The sequence below is a fragment of the Ammospiza caudacuta genome, chromosome 1 (genome assembly GCF_027887145.1).
Source record: "Ammospiza caudacuta isolate bAmmCau1 chromosome 1, bAmmCau1.pri, whole genome shotgun sequence".
NCBI classification, from domain to species: Eukaryota; Metazoa; Chordata; class Aves; order Passeriformes; family Passerellidae; genus Ammospiza; species Ammospiza caudacuta.
The window spans coordinates 17,134,366-17,159,152 of record NC_080593.1 but is presented as its reverse complement, the minus strand read 5'-3'; the positions used below and the strand labels follow the sequence as shown (position 1 = coordinate 17,159,152).

The 24,787-nt window shown below is 38.9% G+C and overlaps 1 protein-coding gene across 9 annotated transcripts in view; it reads left to right on the top strand.

Annotated features, from left to right (window-relative positions):
• The window catches only part of ACBD5 (acyl-CoA binding domain containing 5), a 30,332-nt gene extending 6,571 nt beyond the window's left edge, over window positions 1-23,761 (top strand). For 3 of the 9 annotated variants that reach the window (XM_058820835.1, XM_058820827.1, XM_058820808.1), the window contains 10 exons: window positions 205-316; window positions 445-477; window positions 10,814-10,951; window positions 11,683-11,883; window positions 12,608-12,714; window positions 14,724-15,000; window positions 16,207-16,409; window positions 17,939-17,989; window positions 18,261-18,370; window positions 21,766-23,761. In XM_058820835.1, the coding sequence (XP_058676818.1) occupies window positions 205-316; window positions 445-477; window positions 10,814-10,951; window positions 11,683-11,883; window positions 12,608-12,714; window positions 14,724-15,000; window positions 16,207-16,409; window positions 17,939-17,989; window positions 18,261-18,370; window positions 21,766-21,778 (1,245 nt within the window). In that variant the 3' untranslated portion in view covers window positions 21,779-23,761. Of the gene's footprint in view, window positions 1-204; window positions 317-444; window positions 478-10,813; window positions 10,952-11,682; window positions 11,884-12,607; window positions 12,715-14,723; window positions 15,001-16,206; window positions 16,410-17,938; window positions 17,990-18,260; window positions 18,375-21,765 lie in introns of those variants that run through there. The other 6 variants (XM_058820841.1, XM_058820853.1, XM_058820845.1 and 3 more) reach the window with 6 other exon arrangements.
• Window positions 23,762-24,787: the final 1,026 nt, after the last annotated feature.

The window sequence follows — 24,787 nt, the reverse complement described above, 5'->3', positions numbered from 1 at the left end:
TATTATAAGATTCTTATTCAGTAACTTAGTTTTATGTTCTTTCCCCGTAATTAAAAAAGGTAAACAAAAATCAGAATAACTAGTTTGATGACTTAGTGAAATGTTACAGAGTTTTGCAATAACCAGCAGTTTTAAAATCAGTTGAAATGAATGAATGATTGAAATGCTGTTTCATAAGATGCTTCATGTCTTGGACTTGTGCAGATTCTTGAGAGTATGCCAATGACGGACAAAGTTGAAGAGTTACTCCAAGTAATAGGCCCGTTCTATGAGATAGTGGAAGATAAAAAGAACAGAGGATCTGACCTAACATCAGGTTCGGACAAATAACTTTCTTTGTACTACTAATAATCATAACTCAGCGTTTTTGGGGGCTGTTTATCTGTAAATGATTTGAAAGCTAAATGTTGCATCTCTTTGTTCGTTCTCTTTGCTATATGGCAGTTCGAATGGAGAAAGTCTCTAAGTATTTGGAAGGTAGGAATAATAAATTATGTGTAAAACCATAATTTCCATTGTTTTGGTGCTGTAGGAACTTCTTGCTAACACTTGTGACTTCTGGGCTTGCCACCTCATTAGGCTGGGTTTTGTTTTATTTTACTCTTGAAGTGATTAGGTCCAGGAAGCTGCACATTTAGTCAGCAGGTTTTTTGAGCTGCTGAGGGAAGAAGAGTATTTAAAACAACTCTGCCAAGCAAATCTAGTTTGTGCCTTTTCATTAAGAAAATGAACAACTAATGTGTATTGATATGTTCTGATGTAGATGTGGATTGTCAAAATGAATACAGTTCTGGTAATCCAGCTCTGTCATCTAATCTAAAATGTAAAAAAAAAATTGACAATCAAACCTCATGCTTTTTAAAAAGTCATGGCTTCTCAAGTTTTCTGAGGCTCAAGTTCGTGAAGGGAATATTTAAATATTTTAAATTACTGATGGGTGGCAAACCTAGTGGTATCACAACTGCATAAAAGTCAGTGTGTTAATTTTTATTTAGCAATACCATTGTGAGAATGTTTTGATCATACCAATTATTATGTTACAGGTAATGTGTTCATAAGGCTGTTGTGTAAGTCTTACAGTTGTTTAAATCTGGCTTAAAATGACATTTAAAAACTGAAATGCAACAGGGCAAAACTTGAAACTGTTTTTAAAAACTAAATCCATTGCACGTATAAATTGGTTAATGTCTTTAAGAAGCATGAGTCAACTGGTTAAATTGCCTTTTGTATGTGGTTTTTTTTCCCCCTACCTTAAAGGAATGTGGTTTTATTATCAAGCCTCAGAGAAACAGAAATAAATTTTCATTGTTTTGGGGGAAAAGTAGTGGTAGAAGTTTTTACATGGTTATTTTGAAAGTGGGTGTGACTTTTTTCTCAACTAAAGTTGTGTACACTTTATGTGTGGGATGCAATAGGTTTGCCTGACAGCTGGATTGATGGGTGGGTAAGAGTATCAGTAGATTCAGGTCAGTGATCTGTGTAATAAGGATTTACTTGGACTTGCTGTCTGTGGCACAGTGCCAGAAGCCACTTCTTTAAACAATGACACAGAGAATCATGGAAGTTGAACTGTACCTATTTCCATAACAAATCTAGCATACTTGTTTTTTAAAGAGGCAGTTTAAACATAAGGCAGTGTAAGTTAAACAGAACAGCAGATTTCAGCTTTACCTTGTTCTGTAATAATTACCTTGTTCTGCAGTAATTCTAGTGATATGTCATCATTCATGCCGCTTACAGGTGCAACACCTGATTATGCCATGATAAATTAGGACAGATTTTCATAAAGTTCCTTGTATGTTACAACTTTACCATTGCATTTAAGGTTTTGAAGCCCTTTCTTTATTGCTCTTACCACTTCCCTGATTAAAAGTGAAGCTGGAAATAATTATTATTGTTTACAGCACAGATACCAAAATATTCCATAGAAGTATAGAAGCATGGTTACCTTCAGTCTTTCAGATACACAATAAAGAATAGAACCAAAGGACCCAAGTCTGTCTGAGATGATGTAAACACTGGTGACAATACTGTTAAAAATTGACACATGGTTATGTTTTGATTGTGTCACTTTATCCAGTCTTGTTTCTTTCCTCACCCCCAAACCCCTACAGTCTGTAAACTCTGCTGTGGAAGGCATGCTTTTCAAGGGCAGGCAGTTGGTATCTTCTGAAATCTGGGACCCTTCTCTTGACTGCCTTGCTTCATATTGTACCTCCATCTTCTGGTCCATTCTGTTTTGAGTTTGCCTTCCCTTCTTCCATCAAACTTTAATCTGTATGCAGATCATTATCTAATTGTTTAGGAATTGTATGCCACTGCCTCAAAATCAACAGTTTCTTGAATTAGTGGAAGAGAATTGTCTGTAAGCTCAGTGTACATCAGTTATGGCTTGTGTATTGTCTCTCACAGATTGGCCTCAACAGAAAAGTATAGCCTTTTATAATTGCATTTCTAGTCTTTGTGGATCTTTGAAAATGTTAAATACAAACCATTGAAACACTGCCTTTCTGAATCAATAGAGCCTGTGGGTCCTTAATAAAGAACACAGAAGTCTGACATGCCAGCATTGAAATCAATGACTTGTAACATCTACTAGAAAATGAGGATGAACTTACTGGATCCATGGGTTCCAAATACCCAGACTTGAATGTGTTGGTAAAGAAAGAAAAAATAAAGAATTCACTCCAATAGGCTGAGCAAATCTAAGAGTTATTTTGAAAGCATAAAAACTGGGTAGTGTTTGGAAAGGTCACCCTGCAGCTGTGTGAGAAGCTTGATTTTTCTGGAAAGCTGTGTCAGTAGTGTCTTTCTGACAAATATGAAGTGCTTCTTTACATACAGAGTCATTGACAAATTATTTTTGGGTACATGATATACTGGACTTCAAAGAAGAAAGTGGGCTCTTAGCTGACATAGCACTGCAGAAAGGAAGAGGTAACTCTTGCAGCATTATAGAAAAGACTTGTTTGTAGCTGCTGGAAGAGTAGAGAGACACATAGGTGCTTTAAAAGAGTAGCATTTTAACTTTTTTGCACCTTCTAGTAAATGCATAAGAAATCTGATGTCTAAGTCTATGTTAAAAAGGCAAAGAAGCTTCAAAACCCCATTGCTCAGTAAATGTGAATTTTACAGAATGGGCATTCAAGTTTTCTTGTTTTATGATGGCTGAAGAAGCCAAAGGTGAGCTAGGATTGGCACCTAGTGATCTGATGTGGGCTGGAAAATATTGAGAGCTTCAGAACCAATTCATCCTTCAGAATGTTTCCCTGAGAATGTTTGTGGATATGTTTTTGTTTCAGAATGAGAGTAAATCCAAAAAGGGAGCAAGGAAATCCCTATCTGACAGGCTCCTACACTAAGTTGAGGTATCTGAACAACTAAGCAAAGTATCTGAAAATTGTCTGCTGGTTGTTCAGTAGAATTTTTCTGTATAATCTTTCTGCTTTGTGAAAAGGCATTTCATCTGTTCCAAAATCCTACCAAATAAAGATGACCCTTTGCCTGCATGCTGAGTAGCAGTCATGTTATAAACCTTTGTGAAAACCAAATGTTGCCTCCAGTAACAAGAAGTTAAGTACTGCAGAGGCTGTAGGAAGTTTCAGCATTATTATACTCTTATACCTTGGCTTCCTAAGGACTGTTTTTCTCCCAGCTGTGTTGCAGTGGCACCAGATGAAGTCTGCTGAAGCAAGGTGCTGTGCAGTGCTGCATGTGCTGGTTTGGGGCAGTGCTGATGGCAGCACAGGCTGTGAAGGAGGAGCCCGTGCAGGGCACTGCTGCTGTGACTGGCAGAGGCTGGCCCAGCTCACAGGCAGACACAGCTGTTTAACAGTTTGCTTGGTGTCTTCTTGCATTCGATGTGGGAGAAAGGTTTAAAAGACAATACTCACTGAGGTCTGTATGCTTTTAGAACAAGCAAACACATGTAAACATTTGTGTTTCAAAGGCAGTAGTTAGTACAGGATCAGCTTGAAAAAAGAGAGTCTGTTCCTAATTACTATTTTCCAGGTAGAAATACTTTTCTTACTCTTAAAATGCAATATATCTTCCAACTGCGTTTCTTTATATGAGTATGTTTGTGAGAGTTTCTTTGTATGAGTAGTTTATCTGTTCAAATAGTTTTGTATTCTCAAAGACCATCTTAGGTTCTTTTCAGTGTCTTTGCTTTCTAGTGGGGCATTTGGTGGCTCTTTCTGCTTGTGTGTGAGCCTTTGCTCTGAAACACCCTCTAGGGCTTCATAAGCTCACTTTTTCATGGCTCTTTGACCAGGAAGATACTTGGTTAACAGATTTCCTTCCCTTTCCTTCCACCTTTCTTCATTAGGATTTTTACAGAACTCAATGTCAATGAATGTTCTTAGTCATTCATAAGAAGGAGGAAAAGAGCTGAAATCTGTGTTGCTCTGAGCTGCAGGGCTTTATTAGGTTCTGTTAGTGTCTGCACCACAATGAGGAGTTGCATTGAGGCAGGAGAAGCTGCTGGGTATGTGGATGAGTGAGGTTTTTAAAATCCCATCCTTTAAACTTTTCTCCCTTTCTAGTTTCCAATTACAAATTAACAGGTATAATCAAGGTTACAAATGATATTTAGATAGGCTACTGTGAAACTTACTATACAAATACTTTTTGTTAAATTCACAGTAATTTGGCCTTCAGAAGTGTCTAGAACATTCTCTCCAGCATTTGCTGCAGGATGGGATTATTAGAGAAGATTAAGGGCTGGGCCAGCAAGTGCCATTGGAGATGTGGAATCAGTGACTCAACAAGCCATGGCTTGTGCTGTTGCAATCTATACCTGCTTCATGCTTTGCACACCAAATCTCAGCCTCCTTTGTGAACTCGACTTCAAGCTGATGGCTTTATGTCAGTGCTGTCTAACAGTGCTGGAAATGAGGGCAGAGCATCAGTGCAGCTCTAAGCCTGAGTATTTCAACAGCTCCCCTCTCATACAAAGAGATCAGAAAATGTATTGCCACAGGCTGAGCAGCAAAGTATCCAAATGGTAAAATGTAAGATTAAAAATTGTTTCTTTATAAGTGGAGGGAGCTATGAGACGTTTTCTTCCATGGAAAGAAAAGCTTGTCTGTATTGTGATTCATGCTGGGTTGAGTCAACAGTAACAGTTTTGGTGCATAATTGGTTGTTGAACTTGGATTTTTTCCTTCCAGCTACACAAGATTTCCCTACAAAAGGCAAAGTAAATGTCAAAAGCTCTTCAGGTTTCATAATTTAGAAGATGTACCCACTTGCCAGATAATTCTGGTGTCTTGTATTTTAGCTGTCTTATTGTAAAGATCTTGTGACAAAAGAACTGGAATTGGTATTTCTCAGAGCTCTGTTGTACAAAGACAAGCTACAAAGAAGTGGATAGGGGTGTAGGAGGTTGGGGAAGGTCAGACATTGGTAGTCACATCTTGATTGCTGTCAGAAAAGTACCCAGTGGACACATTCTGGTGTTTTGTATTTAACTTTGTGTAGCAAAACTAATTAATTATAGCCTTTAAGATGCATAGAAAAGCGATTTGTTTTACCTCTGAGGCTGTGTTTGATATGGGCTTTGTAAAAGACATTTCAGATGGTAGGCTTGGTGCAGATGGCAGGAGAATATGACCTTAATGTTATTTCATTTTTGGTTTTTTTCTGATACAGGGCAAAACAATTTTTGATTGCTACAATTCAAGGCTACAATGTGCGTCTCAGCTATGTGGCCTTGTGTTGTTTTCAAGTATAATTCACTTTTCTTTATAGGGTTCTGAATTCACTGCACTCACATTGTGTATTTTCTGGGACAAAACTCAAGAGTGAATAATGCTCCTTCCTAGCTGCCATGCAAAGTGAAAATTCCAAATGATGACTATCTCTTCTGCACAGAAAAGAGTTTAGCAAGTTTTTCTCCTCCGGGGGGAAGTAGTACCAGGCTTGGGGACATCCTGGATCCTGGAATGATGTTACTGTGCTTTCAAGTTCCAACATCTAAGGAGCAGCTGTTCCTCATGTTCATTCTCACCCATTGCTGAGGTGCTGACAGAGCTGGCAAAGCCTGGATCGTTGGTCCTGTGTAACCAAGCTGTGTGTGCTGCTGGCCCTGGGCACCCTGGAGCTTCCTGCCAGTGCTGGGAGTGCCTGTGCAGCAGCTGCTCTTCTGCTGGGCTTCTCTCTGCAGGAAGTCCCAGGCACCTTGTCTCTACTGCAGAAGGCTGAGGAGCGTCAGGGAGATGGGAAATGTATCCAAGTCAACCCCAAAACTTGGTATCCTTATTTATATGGCACATATTCTGAAAATCCTTTGGAAAAGGTATTGGCAATATGGGTTGAGATGAGAAACTCCTTGGATACTGAAAAGTGTAAAGGTGTGGGATGACTAGTCGGTAATCCTAAATACTGTACTTGCAAGTTAATATGAATGTCTGAGAAGTTGCTGTTTTCTGTGTTTGTTCTTATCCACAGACTATTGTTTTAATGTTTATTAATGGTAAATAAAGATGTGACTATTGTTGATTAATTTTTTTTATTAAATACAGAGTCATCTCTTGTAGTGTAACAGCTTGAAAGGCACATGAGCAGAGAGATGAATGCTGACAAAACAAGGTTATAGTCTTTTGGAGTATATTAAAAGAAAAATAAAAATGAGGAGAGGCTTTTTCTGTTATTGTAAAGTTTAGGAAGACTAAACCACCAAAATAAAAGGAAAACTCTGTAGAGGAAGATGTGGATGTCCCAGTATGTGGGTGCTTAGGGTGTACATTTGTCAGAGAACTTGTACCTAATGCACTTAAATTTAAAAGAAATAAAACCATGATAGTTAAAGTAGTGATTTTTAGATTTTTCAGTCTGCATTTCTTACAGACTCTTATAAAATCTCTTCTTATTTGTGTTGCTTGTTTGAGTAGTGCAGAACAGATGTTGCAGAGCAGGCTGGGCCCTCAGACATTTTCTTTGTAAAGAAGAAAATATCTTTTCAATATAGTGATATAGATCTATTTTTATATAGTGTCCTATATTAAAAAAAATGCAAGGAAATGAGGGAATAAAAACTCTTGGTCTAGCTGAAGAGTTTATTGCTCCCAGATGCTTTTATGTACCACTTCTGTCTCCTGCACACACTGCTCCTTGCAGTATTTGGTACATCAGTTTCAAAATGAGGTGGGGATTTGTGTAACCAAGTGTATTGGAAACGGCAGAACATGGTTGCACAAACTTGGAATTGAAGTAGGGAGCCTACCTGGATCAGTAACAAGCATGAAACATCAAGGGGTGATGGCTAGAAAGTAATTACAGTTACCTGATGATGAAAACAACTTTGTACAGCATGTAGACTCCTTGAGAATTAACACAAACACAGGCGTGCAGGGAGATCCTACACAAAGTGATACAAGTGTAGGCAATGGTTAAGATTTTGCTGCTATTGAGCAGATGTTATGGTATTTCATGAAAACATGTAGTTTTTATTGAACAGTGAGGGTGTACACAGCTAGCTAAATGTTTTATCCCACCTTTCATGTGCTGTTGCAGATTTTCAAAGCATGTGAGAGGCTGTGGAACTTGTGTGAGGATGATACTGTGGTGTACTGGGCTAACCATCAGTACAGGTCTAGCAGTGCATGTTAATTTTGTTTAAGAATTACATGCCTGTTCATAAAACAAAAATACAAGGCATTTGAGAAAAACCTGCTAGGCAAGGTCTCCTTTGTCAAATGACCTTCAAGCTGGGGCAGATGTACAGAGGCATTTAAATTCTGAACTCCCATCTGGGTAACAAAAACAGCGTTGAAATATGTGAAGAGTTAAAAATCACTTACTATTGAGAAACTTAGCCTCATTTTACAGGTCCTTGAGGAGAATTGTAGTGATGCCTTTAAAGAAATATATTTAGAATGGCTTGTAGGAAATTCCTTAATAGAGCTGATACTAGAAAATAAACATCTGGTGAAAGCTGGTAGAGAAGCTGCAGGTTTGTTCTTCACATCCTTTCCATCTTGCCTTATTTTTGGTCAAATCTTTCCTTCTATTTCAAGTTGTTGCTGTTACACTGCTCCTACTATTTAGCATTAAAAACCCCAAACCCACACCACAGGCTTTTACAGAATAGAATTCCTTCTATGGCTAAAAAACAGTACAGCTTTGATTTAAAAAATTGTCACAAATCTCACATTTTGATGTTGTATGTGGTGAGATGAAAATAATAAACCAAGAGGAATTCTACAGTATCTAAAGTAGGGCAACAGAAAAAGCTACTAACATTTTGCGTGCAGTTGAAGTGAGTAGATGAAATAAAGGGTTGAGGGGTAGCTGAGTGGGATTAGCACAAACCAAGTAAGGTTTTAAAAGCTAGCTTAACTTGTGAATATTCATTCCTCAGGGAACAGCCATTAACCTACTGGCAGGGGATGTAGAAGTCACTGCTAGCTGGCTCTGCTTAATCTTTAAACCCGTCACCCCCAGGATTAAACTGATGATTGACCATCATGTGTGGTTCCTTAGCAGATACTCAGAGCAGTGAGAATGGCAGCTGGCTGTGGGTTTACTGTGTAGTAAAAGCAGTTGGGGATGGAGCTGATGAGGATAGCAGGGTAAGGGTTCTGAGGAAAAGCACACAATTAGGCCTGGCATTTCATGTGGCCAAACTCTGTACAGGGTTGTGTTCTTGGAGACTGCATCAAAGCAATGCCTCTTTGTGGTCTTTGGGAGCACTGCTGTTAAGAATGACTTAGTGGAAGAAATGGGATCCTGATGGATTTCAGTTGTTCAGGTGTCCTGTGGTGTGATACCACAAATCTGTAACTGTTGATACATTCTCTCAGCTCCTCCTCTTATTTTAAATGTATGTAATAGATCACTCAGAAGTTTCCCCAGATGAATAATCTCCTTACTGCAAATAGGTGAAGAAAGAACATGCTTGAATGTTCAAAAACATTCCTTTCAAAAAGAAAAGTAAATCTTAGGAAAAGGCTTATGGTGTAGCTGGGGCTGTTTGCAGTGTCTTTGGTAGGGTGAGGAGCTTTGCAGTTTTAATTTCCCTTCACAACTCAATGTTCCTCCTGGTCTTGTCTTTCCTGTTCACTCCTACGGCTGGGTAGGACACATGGATGATTGTGTCCCCACCCCCATGTTGTTAAAGGGAAGGGTGATGTGTGCCTCACAGTGCCAAGGGGGTTGTGTCTGTGCCTAGTGCTCATGCTGTGAGGACATAACTGCTGCCTTATCCTTCTTGGGCTGCTGCTTCTCAGAAAAACATCTTGAGAACTGGGATTCGCAATTCATGAAACACACTTGTGAGAAAATAAATGGGACTATGTTGGGATTTCTCTTTCATGAAGCAAATTTCTGTGCAAATAAGTAGTGACCACCTATGAGGAGAAAATGAGCAGGTGCTTATATTCTTGTAGTGTATGAGATAGACAATTCCTTTTCCTTTTCTCATTTTACAGAAAAGCAGGGGTCTTTTAATCTTCAGATAAAGAGATGGATTAAATCAATCCAAAGCAGTGATGCAGGGTGCCCACAGAAACATTACCTTGCAATAAAACTAAAGTGAACTTAATATTTAACATAGTCATTGTTACTGTACAAGAAGTTATTTTACCTTTTTTTCTCTTTTTAAAATGCTGTGGATAAGCTTGGAAACTAGAGAACTGTGGGAAGGCTCTTCATTGGAAGGTTAAAGTAGAAAAAAGCCTTAGCTTAAATTACCATGGAGCAGAGAAAGTAGCGAAGCTGGTTTGGTAACTCCAGTGTAATTGGATATTATTTTGCAGTTTAATGTTAATCCCAAATGTGAGAATAAATCTTTCAAGGTTCTGACAAGGGAATGTAGAAATTATGCAAATGAAATGCTGTGGTGACAATTAAAACAGTCAGATTTCAGCCTTGGAGCCAACATGTAATCTGTCCAAGTGTCTCACAGAAAGTGTCCTCTCTTTGTACCTTTGTACTCTGTCCTAACATAGTAGGCTTAAATGATCATCAGGATATATTTAGCCATAATATTTTTTACAGGAGATGGTAGAATTGTCCTTTATATACTTAATCTTTTTAATGAATCTTTACCTTTCAATTTTTTGTACAGTTATAGTAGTTACAGTAAATTGTCATCCTTGGAGTGATCAAAGATGTAGAAAACAGGGATTTGGAAGTTACTTTGTCTATTTCAATATTTTTTTCTTTAAATATTTATGAAAAAAATGCTCAGTGTATATATTAATTTCATCAACTTTTTCACTGAAATCAGGGAATTTATTTCCATGTGTCATTTGTTAGGTGAAGATCTGTAGAAATGTGAATAATCTTACCATATTTTGCATCTGCCTAAATTACAGCAGATGTGTAGAATATTGTATTTACCTTATTCAGAATTCTGTTGTTCACATAATTGAATATGTTTCAAGATTTGCCTCTGAACTGTGAGTAGGTTTGAAGCATTTCAGCCCAAAAGGGAAATTATGTTTAAAAAGTGATTTCTGGGTTTAAAAGAACATGGCCACCACATCAGCCCCAGCTGCAGCTGTAACCTAAATACAGTAACAAGCTTGGTCTGAGACTCCTTCTGCAAGTGGCTGCAGTCACTTCCCTGAAGGCTGCCCAGAGTCATTGAGAATATCTGCACCAGCAGCCAGGCACTCAGTGATGGGCCACAAAAGAAAAACATGAAACCAGTTAATAAAGAACTTACAGAAATAAGCTGCCATTATTTGGTAGATCTTCTAATATGGACATACTTCTGTAGAACTGTGACTGATAGTTTTGGGGGTGGTAGTGGTGGTGTGTGTTTGTTTCCTTTAAAATATTTTTTTTCCCTTTGCTTTTTTCTTAGACCTTAGTAATGTTATGAATTCCACTCCAGCTATAAAAGCTGTAAATGGAAAAGCTGAAAGCAGTGATAGTGGAGCAGAATCAGAAGAAGAAGGGCTCCGTGAAGAGGAAGAAAAAGAAGTGCAGATAAATGGAAAAGGTAACTCTGTGTGTCCCAGAGATGTTCTCAGCCACCTAAGTGGCAGAAAATACCAAAGTATCATGAATGCTTTTTCAAGGGAATTAGATGGAAATATATGTGAATGTATATGTGAGAGGTGTCTGTGTTTCAGACTGTAATTCTAGGCTGTAAGAATTAAAACTAGTACAAATTTGCAAGCTATGCCATATGATTTTTGACTTGCCTAGCAAGTTCTTTCAAAAGGTTATCTAAATATCTATATCCTGCATTGTTTTGGGTTTTGTTGCCAGTGTTTTTTTGTAAGAGCTATGAATGATTACATGGCCTGTAAGAGTAGAATTGAAAATTACTATTTTTTCTTCAGAGACAATAAAACAGAACTTTCAGTGAGATTAATTTAGAGGGTCCATAAAGAACTGGATGCTGAAATAACAGCATCTAGTAAAAACCAAATGCAATGACATATTTAGAATTCTATACAGATGTCCTCCAAGGACATTTTGATTATTATTTCGTTTAGAAGAAACACCTACTTCAGATTTACTTACTTATGTTTTGAGTATCTGCTCTTTTTGCTTTTTACAAGAACAGAACAATCCACACAAATGGGAATATAGGGGCATTTCCATGTTTTGTTCTGCAGCTACATTACACATACAGTCCCTTAGTAAGGGAGCTGCTTGAAGAGATATGGTTGGAGCTATTAGGTATAGAGCTTTCTCTTTGCAAAGTTTTCTTTTCTTGTACAGATTATAAGAATGTGAAACCTGAATCAGCAGCTGCTAAGGATTTGGAAGGCATTGTTAGCAATGGCTGTTACAAGGACAGCTTTATCCCAGATATGCAGAATGGCATCCAGACCAAATCTGCCTTGAATGGCTTGAGCCCAGAGGAAGAAACAAATAAAATGGAGCCAAGCCTAGAAATAGCTCAGAATGCTGCTCATCAAGGTATTGTCCTTCCAAGACTGTGTTTTCATTTGCACAAGTTTTTCATGAAAAATATTCTTTCTATGGAAGCTTAATCCCAGGATTCAGAGACTAGCAATGGTGTCTTTCAGTTGCAGAAATATGAAGACAAAATACTAAAACAAATTAATTAATTCCAGTTAAAAATAAGGCTTTCTTTTAGTATGTCTTACAGAAAGAAAGGGGAATTCAGAGACAGAGAGGGCTAAACCCACAGAAATAGAAGTGTTTTCTTGTAATATCATTGTACTACCTATGCAAATACTATTTGCCTTTGAAAATGAATTTGTAGTCAAACAAAAGTCACCTATATCTGGTTTATCATTCTGAAAAGCTGAACATTTTATAAATGCCAGTTTGTTGAAACTGGGATCTGAATATGTATTTTTAATACTAATGTAACTTTAGCCAAAACTGCTTTATACTGAGCTTAGGAAGGAGAGGGTAATGAAAAAGGCAGAATTAAAATTTATAATACAGAAATGTCAATATAAAGTATAGTTTTCCCACTAGCAAAAGTTTTCTATAATTCTTAAGTTAATGTAACATCTTTATTCAGAATCCATGTTTAGGATGACAGCTGTAGATAGAAGAATCATGAATTGATGCTCACCTACACATTTTAACTCATTGCTCTAGTCTTTGCCAGGGTGGCTCAACTGGCTCACATTTACAGACCATGTGTGCTATCCCTCTTTCTCTGCAGGTGCAAGTGAAGAGAATACTGAAGAGATCTCAGCAGCTCAGCACTTAACCAGTGATTCAGACAGTGAAGTTTATTGTGACTCTATGGAGCAGCTTGGACTAGAAGAGGTAGGGGTTTAGTATTCCTGGGTATATTTTGAAGCTGGTATGCTGCTTATTTTTTAATAAGCAGCATACCAGGTTCCTCTCAGTCAAGTGAACATGGACATGCAGAGGTGAATGATGTGGCTCATGCAAACTGTCCTTCTGTTTGAACTAGAGGGGTTTGTTCCTTTCATTGCCAGCATTTTACAACTTGGTTACTGCTAATCTAAAAGCCTTGAGGCCCTCAGAGAATTTTTGTGAGGACAAAGCTTCAAAAACAAAAGTACAAGGAAACAATTTTCAAAAAAGGAAAATCAGTACAAAGAAACTAAGGTCTGTGTCCGCAAATTAATGTAGGGTCTCATAATATGTAGGGACCAGATTTCAGCTATTTTTAACAAATGGGAAGTATCTTTGTAACAATTCACTTTTTGCTTGCCTTTTTTTCTGGCCTGATGACTTCTGCATTTGTTTCTTAGAATAAAGAAATAAGTGTTAGCAGGTGTCCTGTAGGCCAGTGCCTGCAAGTGGCCTTGGTCTAAAGAAGTGGGGTATTACAAGGATTTCTGTGTTCTTTTGTATTCTCTTCAGTCATAATGTACACCTCTGACTTCCCTATAAAATGTGAGCACCACCTGTGCTGCCACAGCTTGGACTGGATTTGTGCTCCTGCTGATTACTACTCAGAACTGTAATCTTTGTTGGCTTTCTGGCCTGGACCTTCTTTAGAGGCCTAGGTTAAGTGTGGGCTTTGTAGGTTGTACTCAGAAACCTCATTTCCTGATTCTGGAGAGAAATGTGTGAATGGTGCCTGGGATCAGAAAGGCCAGAGGCACTCAAATATTGCATCAGTCTCTTGTCTGGCTCTTTCCTGAGTATGTAGGAAGTTCATTTTAACAAATCAAAATTCTGCCCACTAATAAAGCATATTGGGAAATGTAATTTGATAGAAGTGCTGCAAGCTGTCTTATCTAGCTGATTTCCCAACCTTGTGTATTGTTCAAGCTTGTTTGAATTCTTCAATTGAAGCGGGTGGATTAGTTGTCAGAGTTTCCCAACCTGCATGAGGAAAGTTCCAGTTTTGCACAAAGTAACTAAGGTATATGTAAAGAAATACACAGGTAGAACTACAGGTCAATCAGTTCAAACTAGAAGAGGTTCACTTAATAAATAAATACAGCTTGAATAAATACAGCAGTTTCTTGGAAAAGATGTAGCCAGCCCTCTGGCCTTCAGTTCTGATGATCCAGAACTGCTATTTTACGAATTTGGGCAGCAGTTTCCATTTCACTGCCCCTCCTTTTGGTTATTTTGACTTCTCCATGAAGTTCTTTTTCAGCTGAGGTCCCAAAGCTGCTTCAACATATCCTTGTGCAAGGGCCTGACCTTGTCCTGTGCCAAGGGGTGCTTGAATCACCCACCAAGACAGCCCCAGTGCAGAACCTGAACAGCATCTGTGTCATCCTACCTTACTGTCTTCCTGCAGTAGCACCAGTTTTAAATGAGAAATCAGTAGAATACTCTGCCTTTCCTTTGTTTGCTGTGAGGTGCAGGTGCAGCCAAGGTGTTTGGAGCAGGCTGATGAAAGCTGTGTGCTCTCTTTGCTGTGAGTGCAAACACTGCCTGCCCAGGGCTGCTGACAGCATGGGCCTTCTGGCCGTGCCTCCCAAATTCAAGGGAAGAGGCCATTTCACTGTCTAGGAAGCAAAGCCACTTTTACAGGGGAAAATTGAATGGTTTTAGACATTAATGTTGTATTTTAGTAATTACTGAGTATTAATGTATGTTGGAAATGTCTAAAGAAATTCCTGTGGTATCACTGTTGTGAGATTTCCCTGAAACACCTTCTCAATCTGGAAATAACATTTAGACAATAGTATATTCTACAGGAAAACAACTGCTCCCCTTAAAAGAAGTCTTAATTCTGGGCAAAGTATTTTCTTTATGTGAAAGTAAAGATGATATTTTTTCCTTTTTAATGTTTAACTGTCATATTTTACAGAATTTAATTACTTGCTAATGTTAATTTGTAGCCCTTGGAGATCATCACATCAGCTAAAGGATCTTTAAAGCATTCATCCCATTTCTTGGATGTAGATCACAGTCCTCTGTTAGAAAATACAGATTTTTCAAGGCGCACTTGCACGACTTATGGGAATCTCCAACCTGGAAATACTGGAGAGGGAGTAGCTGAAGAACAAGGTGAAGTCAAATGTGGAGGAGAAGATGGCAAAGCCAGTAATGGGGGTCCTCACAAGGAGAAAAAAGGTGGAGAAAAAGCAGATTTCTACAGTGTCAGAAGAGGGAGAGGTACTGTGACCCTGCATTTGTGTACTGCACTCTCCTCACTGCCATAAATTACTGGTGTCTGAGAAGCACCTGTCAGCACTGTCCAGTGGGACAGTCATGTGTACAGTGCTTCTGCTCTTCACAATAAAAATAGATAAAAAATACCTATTACAGTTGGTAACTCACTCCAGCTACTGCTTCTGGCACCTGGGTTTTTGGAAATGTGGTCCTCAAAACTAGTCTGTGCCTGAGAGGAATTTCTTTAGAAGTTATATACTTACTGCTAAAATACATATGCATTTATATCTCTGTGATGGTTTGTTTGAAACCATGGAATGCCATGGAAAGTGACATATTGTTTTGTATGTAATTGGAATGTTAGCCACACCTTTGAGTGATTCTGATACTAGCCATTATGATTCTTAAAATTTAATGGTTCTTAATCACATAATAGCCCAGATGTTCAGTTTATGTTGTACCTCTGCACTTTTTAATTCCAGAACACTTCTGATAGTGTCACCTACAAGCAGCACAATATTCCAGTGGTAAGATCTGTAAAGTCAAGGATAAAATCAGTTTTTCTTGTAAAACAAAAAAAAGGCAGAAAGTATTTTACTTATATATAGCATGCCTTTTTGTATAGCACCTATAAGTAATCAGATGGAAAAATTAAAAGGAAAATCCAAATAAAACATTTATGTTGAAAACTATTATAAAGAACATACTATAGTTAACTGCTTCCTCTTCTCTCTCTTGTTGTGTTATTGAAGTTTGCTACTTACAGGCAGAAACATGACAGGCTAGTTAGTGGTAGTTGTACCTAGTTCAAGGGAGTATTGTCAATTTCAAATAATTATCTTTTCTCCTCACTGTATTCCTGTGATCTTTGTTTTCCAGCTGGAGACTTTGCCAAACTTAAAACACATACTAAGACGAATCCTACTTTTTACTAGGGCAGAATTTGCTGCTGAACTCTTTAGCTTTTTGTAAATGTTCTTGCAGTTCTAGGAATTTGGATGATACTGTCACACTAAGGCTGTAGGGAAACATCTCAGATGGCATTTCAGTGACCTTGCAGTGCTGCTGAACTGTCTGAATATAGCCTGTGATGAGTACCACCACACTCCTGGGTGAAAACTGAGGGAGAAAACTCAACTTATGTTAAACCTTTTCAGTAGAGCTGTAGCCCATTCCGTGTTTGGTGTTTCTGTTTCTCCTCCCTCCCAGCAGGGCACAGACTCCAGCCTTTGGGAGACGGTGCCCAGGGCGGGCAGATGGGCGGCGGAGGGGACGGCGAGCGCTGGGGCTCCGACAGAGGCCCCCAGGGCAGCCTCAATGAGCAGATTGCAGTGGTGCTGATGCGGCTGCAGGAGGACATGCAGAATGTCCTGCAGAGGCTGCATATGCTGGAGGCTGTTGCAGCATCACAGGTACTGTTCTTTGGAGTTATTTGATCACCTTTTATTAAATGTCTTTGGATATTTTTGTGCTTTTTCATTAAAATTTTTGGCAATATTTTCTTAAACTGTAAAGACATTTCAGTCACATTTTGTAGTTGAGTCCAGCTTAAAACTTCCTATTGGTACTTACTCTTAGCAGTACAATTTGTAACTCTGGTACGTGTAAGCAAAACCACGCGTTTTTTACCTAGAAATTAACCATATGTTACTTCACTGATTTCTGATCAGATTGATCTTAGCCATAGTTATTGATACACATTACACAGGCTCTATATGGACACTCCACAGTTAATATTCTTAATGCATGATCCCACAGAATTCAAAGCATTTTCAAAGAAAGCAAGAAATTATCCTAATCTTTCAGATGGTAAATGTTCACAGGCAGAATTCAGATTCCATTTTTCAGGATGCAAAAGACCTGATTGTTCATAGCTTTCTTTCCTCGTGAAGTAATCCAGCTTTATTGGAATTGTACACCATGTCCTCATCCAGTGAATAGAACTCTTAAGCAAGTGTAGACATTATTGATCCAGTGTTTCTTTTTTCTTTCTATTTCAATAGAGCATATTGTGAATATAGTTGAACCAGCAACCTGAAAATGTTTGGTTTTGTTTGACTTGCTGATATATTTTGATCTGCATGAGAATAAGCAAGCTGTACAAGCAATATCCTGTGGGATGCACACACTCCAAATCTAAGGCAGCCACAGAAAAGGATTTATTAAAACTATAATTTTGCTGCATCACAGATATTCAAGAATCTAATGTTTGGTTAAATACAGATTGGTTTTCTATCTCTGCCTGAGCAATATAAGTAGTAAAGGATTCTTCCCCAGCAGTTCATGCTGTGCTTGCTGTCCTTACCAAACGAGAAACAGAAGCTTCTGTTTCATGTTTACATAAATTAAGACAGACCTAGAAAACCAGCAGCTTTGCTTTTGTGGAAGCACCACAGTAGTGTATGGGAATAGTCTTGAGAAGATTCTGATACTTCCATTTTCAGGATTGCCTGGAAGACATGGAACAGAGTATTCTCTTTCCTTTATGGTGTTAGACATGCCTGTAGCTGTAGCCCAGGCAAACTAAAGCAGTGGTTTTGACCTTAGTAGAGACTGGTGTTGAGACATGCAAGCAGGCAAATTAAACTGCTGGGGTTTCTGCTCTGGGCTGGAACTGGGACTAGACCAGAGCTGAGAAAGTTGCAATGACAACTGGAGCAGGGGAGCCTTCAAAAACTGTAAAGAGGTCCAATAAGTGACACTGCTTCATTTTCTAAGACACAGAGAAGTGATAAAATTACTATAAGGAGTAGTGGAAACATGAGAGGCAAGTTAGCAGCTATGTGGGATGACATGGGGGTGGTTCTGTGCATTAAACTGTGATATATACAGATTGCAAAGCCATCACAAGATGAAAAAACTCATGTTCTTGTTTTGTGAAGAAGAAAAATTTTAATTGCAGTTTCATTTTATACTTAAAAGTCTTTGTTTTTATTTAAAGGCAAAATCTGCAACACTACAGTCAAATTACCAGCCTGCCTCCTCTGTCAAGGTAAAATACTGTTTTTATGATGTGTAAAAAGTGTAAACTGTGAAAAAAGATTAATTTGAATATTTTATCTCTAGCTCTTGGTATGTGCTTTTTGTGTTGTCTCTTCCTTGACTAGGACAGAAAAAATAATCAGTCTGAGGAAATTACTTTATAGATTAATCTTTTCTTATGGTCTTACTATTATTTTCTTTTGAAGTGATGAAAAGTATACGGGTGGTATTCAATATTTGCACATATATTGCTCACTGGAATTTTTTTCTGTTTTCCTTAGAAACCGTCATGGTGGCCCTTTGAAATTTCTCCTGGTGTTCTAGCTTTTGCTATTGTTTGGCCATTTATTGCCCAGTGGTTGGTCCATGTGTATCACCAAAGAAAGAGAAGGTAAATATGTGCATTCAATTGAACACATACACTGTGTGTCACCTGTTTAAACCAATAAGTAATATTATCATGTTATTTAGACAGGGCAGAAAATTCTTTGCCTTGAATGTTTGTCAGTATGAGAAAGTATTGCTTAATTTGACTTTGTATGTAGTATGCTTTCTATGTGGCAATTTATGTTAAATCTGTGAAATGTGATGCAGGATAAATAATTTTGAGCATACTCAAGCGGGTGAGGCTGGATAGCTTGGAAGCATCTCCATAACATTCTTTGATCCTCCCACTCCTCATATTTTCTTGAGCCATTTTCACTGCTTTTAGACTTCCTAGTCCCATTCTGTCATGAGAATTTTTTCTCCTATCACATCCTTTATAGATGTGCCTATCATATCCTTTATAGAGTGCCATCTGTCACCTATATTTAGCATTTACTAGCACCTTACTATGGTATTTTTGTAACATCTACCTTGACTTCCTTCAGCTGAAGGGCAGTTGAACTCTGATTTTGCCTTTTCTCAACTCTCTAAGCATCAGATCAAGTGAGTGTTCTCTAGTTACTGTGTGCTTACTTCAGCCTCACACCTGGTTCTGTTTGCTTTTACATCTTTTTCCTCTGTCAGACTGCAGAGAGTTTGCACGTGTGTGGATCTTAGGAGAATTATCTGAATTTGCTCTAGCTTTTTAATGTTTGCTAGTTTTCATGGTACAGTTTTCTCTCCTGTGGTAAATCACAGAAGCACAGAGTGGCTGAGGTTGAAGGAAGGCTCTGCAGGTCATCTGGTCCAACACCCTTGCTCAGCCAGGGACACTTCAAAGCTGGCTGCCCAGGACTGTGTACAGGCAGCTTCTGATTGTCTCCAAGGAGGGAAACTCCACCACCTTCCTGGGCAACCTGTGCCAGTGTTTCCTCAGAAATGCTCCAGGCCTTTGATCATCTTTGTGGCCCTTTGTTGGACTCTCCCCAGTTTATCCACGTCTCTCATGTAGCCAGAATGGACAGAGCACTCCTGGTGTGGCCTCTCCAGTGCTGAACAGAGAGGAAGGATCACCTCACTGACCCCAAAGGGATAATGCAGGAAGGGATAATGTTGCAAGGGAAGCCTCTAACACCACTGGCCTTTGTTGCAAGGGCACGTTGCTGGCTCATGTTAAACGTGGTGTCCACCAGGATGCCCAGATCCTTTTCTGCCAAGCTGCCTCCCAGCTGGCACATACTGATGCCTGGAGCAGTTTCTCCAGTGCTGGACTAAGCACTTGCTCCTGTTGTATTTCATAAGGTTCCTGTCAGCCCATTTTTCCAGCCAGCTGTAGTCCCTCTGGATGGCAGCACCACCCTCTGGCATATCAGCCACTCCCAGTTTTGTGTAATTTGCAGCTTTGCTGAGGGTGCACTCTGCACTCTGCCTGTCATCCCGGCCATTGCTAAAGGTGTTAAACAGGATTGGTCCCAGTATTGACCCCTGGCATTCACCACTAATTACTGGCCTCCAAGTACACTCCTGATCATTGCTCTTTGGGCCCAGCCCATGGCTTTGTAAACAGCACAGCACCACAAAGGCTGCAAATCTGCCAGGGAGCTCCCCTGGCTCAGAGCTGCCAGCAGCAGCATCGGGGTTGCTGCACTGTCTGATGAAACCAGAGATTGCAGTACTGGGGCTTTCAGGCAGTTATGCACAGTTTGCTCCTTCTTTGCACCAACAAATGGAAATTTCCCCTTGTCAGCAAGGACAAAGTTGGGGTGTTTTAAATCAAAACTATTTAAGTATTTTACCTGAAGCTTCTATGAACTTCAGTGTTCTGCTATGTGCTCTTGCATGGTTGTTTTCTCCCTCTCTCTGAACAGTGTGCTGTTCTTGAAAATCTTTTTTGATCATCTATTCTGACCTCTGTAGCACCCTCAATCCAGCCACAGATTCAGACAGAAATCAGTTTTTAGAAAAGCACCCTTTCCAGCAATTTTTCTAGTATATTGTCCTAGTAATTCAGTGCTTTGATGAATAAACACATGGTACATTGTTTTTAGTTTGGATTTGACCCGCTTCAGTTTGCATCCATTGGATTTTCCTGTATCTTTATGCAATTGACAAAGAGCCTGTAATGTGTTTTCCATGGTTATGTTTTGCTATCACCAGGTCATCTCATAATCTCTTGCTTAAACAAAACAAATGGAGCAACTGGAATCTCATTTTAAAATTGTTTTCCTATCTTAGAATGATTCTTGTGGTTTATTGCCAAGTGCTTCAGTTTTTCAACTCATTCTTTTTGAGTTTTGGACACCAGGATTTGTACCAGTGGTAATACCAGTGTAGGTGTGAAATACAGAGACAGCACAGCCCCATGTTTTGTTTACTCCTTCATGTATTGTTTTGAGATGAACTTCAATAACAGAAACAACTCAAGAATTGTCTGTGCTCTTGAGCTTTTCTCTCTGTTTCTGAAGTCTACTCATAGGCAGAATTTAAGGACTATGTGCTTCTGCAGCACATTTCTATCTGGAGCTCTATCTCCTTTAACAATGTGTAGGAAGCTGATCAAGTACACTCAGTGAGAAAACAGAATTACAAAATGAATCCTTTTCTCCTGTCCCATGGCCAGTTTCAGCTTGTGCTCTTGGGCAAGGTGTGTGAGCTCTTAGGCAATAGCTGTTCTCAGTGCCTGCATTGGCCCTGTCTGTGTACTTTTAGTTTTAAATTACATGAAGTGTCCCTGCAGCAGAAACCACAAGTCTCTTACCGTGCAAAGTTCTCTTGTGCTGCAGCTGTGGAGCCTTGGCTTCTAAACTCTTCTGCACAGTGCAGCAAATTCCCTGTTCCTGGTGGAGAGACAGCCTTCTGTAAGCAAGAGCTTTGTGTTCAGCTCTTGTCCCATCCCAGCACCTCTTAACCTGTCCCCTGTTCCTTTATGGGCAACTTAATGCTGAAAATCTGGGTACTTGTACTGGAGCCTTCACCAAGAAGGCTTGAAAACCTCAATCCTAAGGTTTCTATCCTAAGATAGAAATGTATTTTCATAACAGGAAAAGTTGTCTAGGTTCAACTCATTATTTTAGAACCCTCTAATTTTAAGTTTTATGGAGTCATGGGGAAAACAGGTCTTAAGTGTTGCTCTGCTGAGCCAGCACACCACTGACCCAGGGTCAGGGATTTTTCTGTGGAATTCTATCTGCAGTTCCAAATTCTTAGTGAATTTTCTACTCCTTGGTGTAAGAGGGAAAATTTTCAGACAGAAATCAGTTTTTAGAAAAGCTGTGGTGTCAAGACAGGGTGTCCTGTTGTGTTTTATTGGAATGGAAACCTTTCACATGTAACCTTAATTGATTTGTTTGTTTAGACAAATGAAAAATCATCTCATATATGAAGGTACATTAAACTAATTTATTTTGTTTCCTCTTCTAGAAAACTGAACTGAGAATTCATGACTATGTTTAAGGACTTCTAGGAGAAGATGGCTCTGAAAAGCAAAGGAAGTCTGAATTCTCATAGAATCTCAGAATTTGGGATGATCTTCCTTATGTTACAGTAATGTTTTCTACTACCTTTGAGCTAAATGTTTAAGGACTAATATTATTGAAACTTGAATGATTCACAGCTCCTAGGTAACAAATAAATTGAATAATTCCATCCTCAACACCATATGAACAGTAATTATTTTGGAATGTGCTTGTGGATGGGCCTTCAGTAATTACTGGCCTGCTGATGTCAGGTGATGAAGAGAATAACATCTCTGTAAAAGAATAAATGAAAAATATGTAAAATTGTCACTTTAACATTGAAATAATTTTACAATCTCAAGATCCCTGCCTGTTTTTCCACAGCATTAGGTATTACCAGGTGAAAGCTCTAAAAGAGTATAAATTCAATACATTGTAAGCTGTTGGAAAAATACAATATAGCTCTGAGGAATTCAACTTGTTATTTTTGCTGCTAAACTGGTGTGGAGCAATTCCCATATAAATTGGTCAGAAATTAAGTTGAATCCTTCACTTATTCTGTAAAATTGTAAAGAAGATTTTGGAATTTGTATATATCCTGAAAGTTAGAGCCATTAATAACAGGGGGACTGTCAAATACGAGTTTGGAAACAGCATGTGGTACAAGGGATCTATGTAAAGAGGCTGCACCTTATCTTTTTAACTTTCCTAACTCTATTGTTGTTGACAACAGCTTATTTTAACTGAAATGCATAGTTTAGGCACAAGGTGCTTTAAAATGAGATGAAAACTAGCTCAGTAAGTCTAGCTTTAAGCTTTTAAAAAGCTCAGTGCACTGTAAGTTTTCTGTTGGCAGTTAAATTAAAGTAAGATTTAATGTATTGTGGATTTTCCCCAAGTTACATCATGAAACATATCACTTCTGGTATGTCTTTCTTATTATCCTTCTACTTCCTCTCAGAAAAAAAAAACCTTTTCAGCTGATTTTGGAGCTGATCTTTTCCTTTTCCCCACAGAATATTTATTAACCCATATATAGATAGAGGTACAACCTTGTGAAGTCTGCTTGACAAAAAGCATGCTTTACACTTAATTTTAAAATAAATTAATATATAAGTTGTATAAATCTCTGAAAAATTTAAATGCACTAAAAGTAGATTTGACAGAAAACTTACAGTTTGCTATGAAGAATTATATCATAACATAATCCATGGTTAAGCTCTAAATCTTCAAATTTCACCATTATTGATGTGCTTTCATTTTCCACCAGGACTACATCCTACAACTAATTTTTAAGGAAAGTTTTTTTTGGTCCTTCCTGAAAATATTTTATAGTTTGGAAAACATTTTTCATACAAGCTATACTGTATAAAAATGTAATCACAGAATTTAATGTTGGTTTTACCAGAGAAATTTTAATCTTGTTTTTTAGTTATGTGAAAATTTTTTTTAGTTACTTTTCCCCTTTTCTGATTTTCTTATTGTAAAGCTGAATTAAAAAAAATAAAATAGCTGTAAACTCTTTGAAGACTGCTGTAACAAGCAGATGGTTTCATGTGCCAGAGATGAGTTTTGGCATGAGATGTACTGAAAACTCAGGTTTGAACAAAGCTTATCCTGGAAGTTCTGCTGGGACCTGAAGCCATTGTGCCTGAGCTTAAAATTCCTAAAGTGACTGATTTCTTATCACAAAGGATAGAAATGATACAGGAAGGACACTTGAGCTTGCAGGTCACAGGAAAGCCCAGGCTCCTGAAGCAGCATGTCTTCTGCCAGGACAAACCACCCTGGAGTGCCTCCCACAGCTCCTGGCACCTGTAGGGCTCGAGCTCTTAGACACGGGACAGACATTCCCAAAGGTACTTAATTGTTAACCTCTCCCTCAAATAAATGTAGGCTTGTACTATCCTTGTTATTTATTCATATTTCAATAAATCAGTCCGTTAATATTTTGTATTTTATCTTGGACTTAATATTTCCTAAATGCTGTACACCAGATGCTGTGTATACAAGAGCTTGCTGGCTGTATCATGAAGAATCAATCACAACCTGGAAGTTGTAATACAGAACATCATCACTTGAGTAACAATTCACTTGTAACTCACAACTGGACCTATCTCAAACTCACCATTATTTGAACAGGTTCCTAGTTGGCAGGTATTTCAGCTTAAAGGTAAGGAAAACTGGTTGCTTTGGTTCTTTATCATTTGCCCATCATTTGCACCCATCAGGTGCAAAGAGACACAGCTTTGATGTGGAGGCAGAGCATAAGCAGAAGGCTGGAGCTCAGAGCTGGGATACACAGCTTCAGCCTGTGCTCTCTGCAGGAGGGCTGGGAGCCTGAACAGTTCTGCACAGCACTGGAAGGGCCAGACCCAGCCCCAAAGTGCACTTGTGAAGCAAACATCAGTCTGGTTTCCTGCAGCAAATCAGGCTGCACCTGAAGCTTGCTCTGTATCAAAGCAGATGAGACACTCCATCCATCCCCTCAGAGCTGCTCAGCTGAGAGCTCAGAAGCAGAGTTGGGTCTAAGTGTGTGCCTGGTGCAGCTGTTGCGTCCTCAGTTGCTTTTGTTCTGGGGCTGGGGCAGCACAGCAGGTGCTGAGGAGATGGAGCCACCATCCTTTCTTGACTCATGTGAGTTATGCAGAGGAGACTCACGCCCTGCAGAAGTTACCACTCAGGACTTTGCCATTTCAGTACACAAATGTGGCTGCTACTAAAGCCTCCAGGCAGGGCCTAGCAAGTTATGAGCTGACTGAAGGGCATACAGACCTGTACTGCAAGTAATAGGTATTTCCTTACTTAAAATCACTGCCTTTGCTGAGGTACTGGGAAGCACTCAGGGTTTCTTTGTGTAAAAATCCATCTGCCACACTCCCAGCAGGGGCAAAAGTAACACAGCAAAAGAAAAACGATACAGAAGCAGCAGCAGCACAACTGCACTATTTTATTTTATATATTTACACAAAAGTAAAGTGAATTTT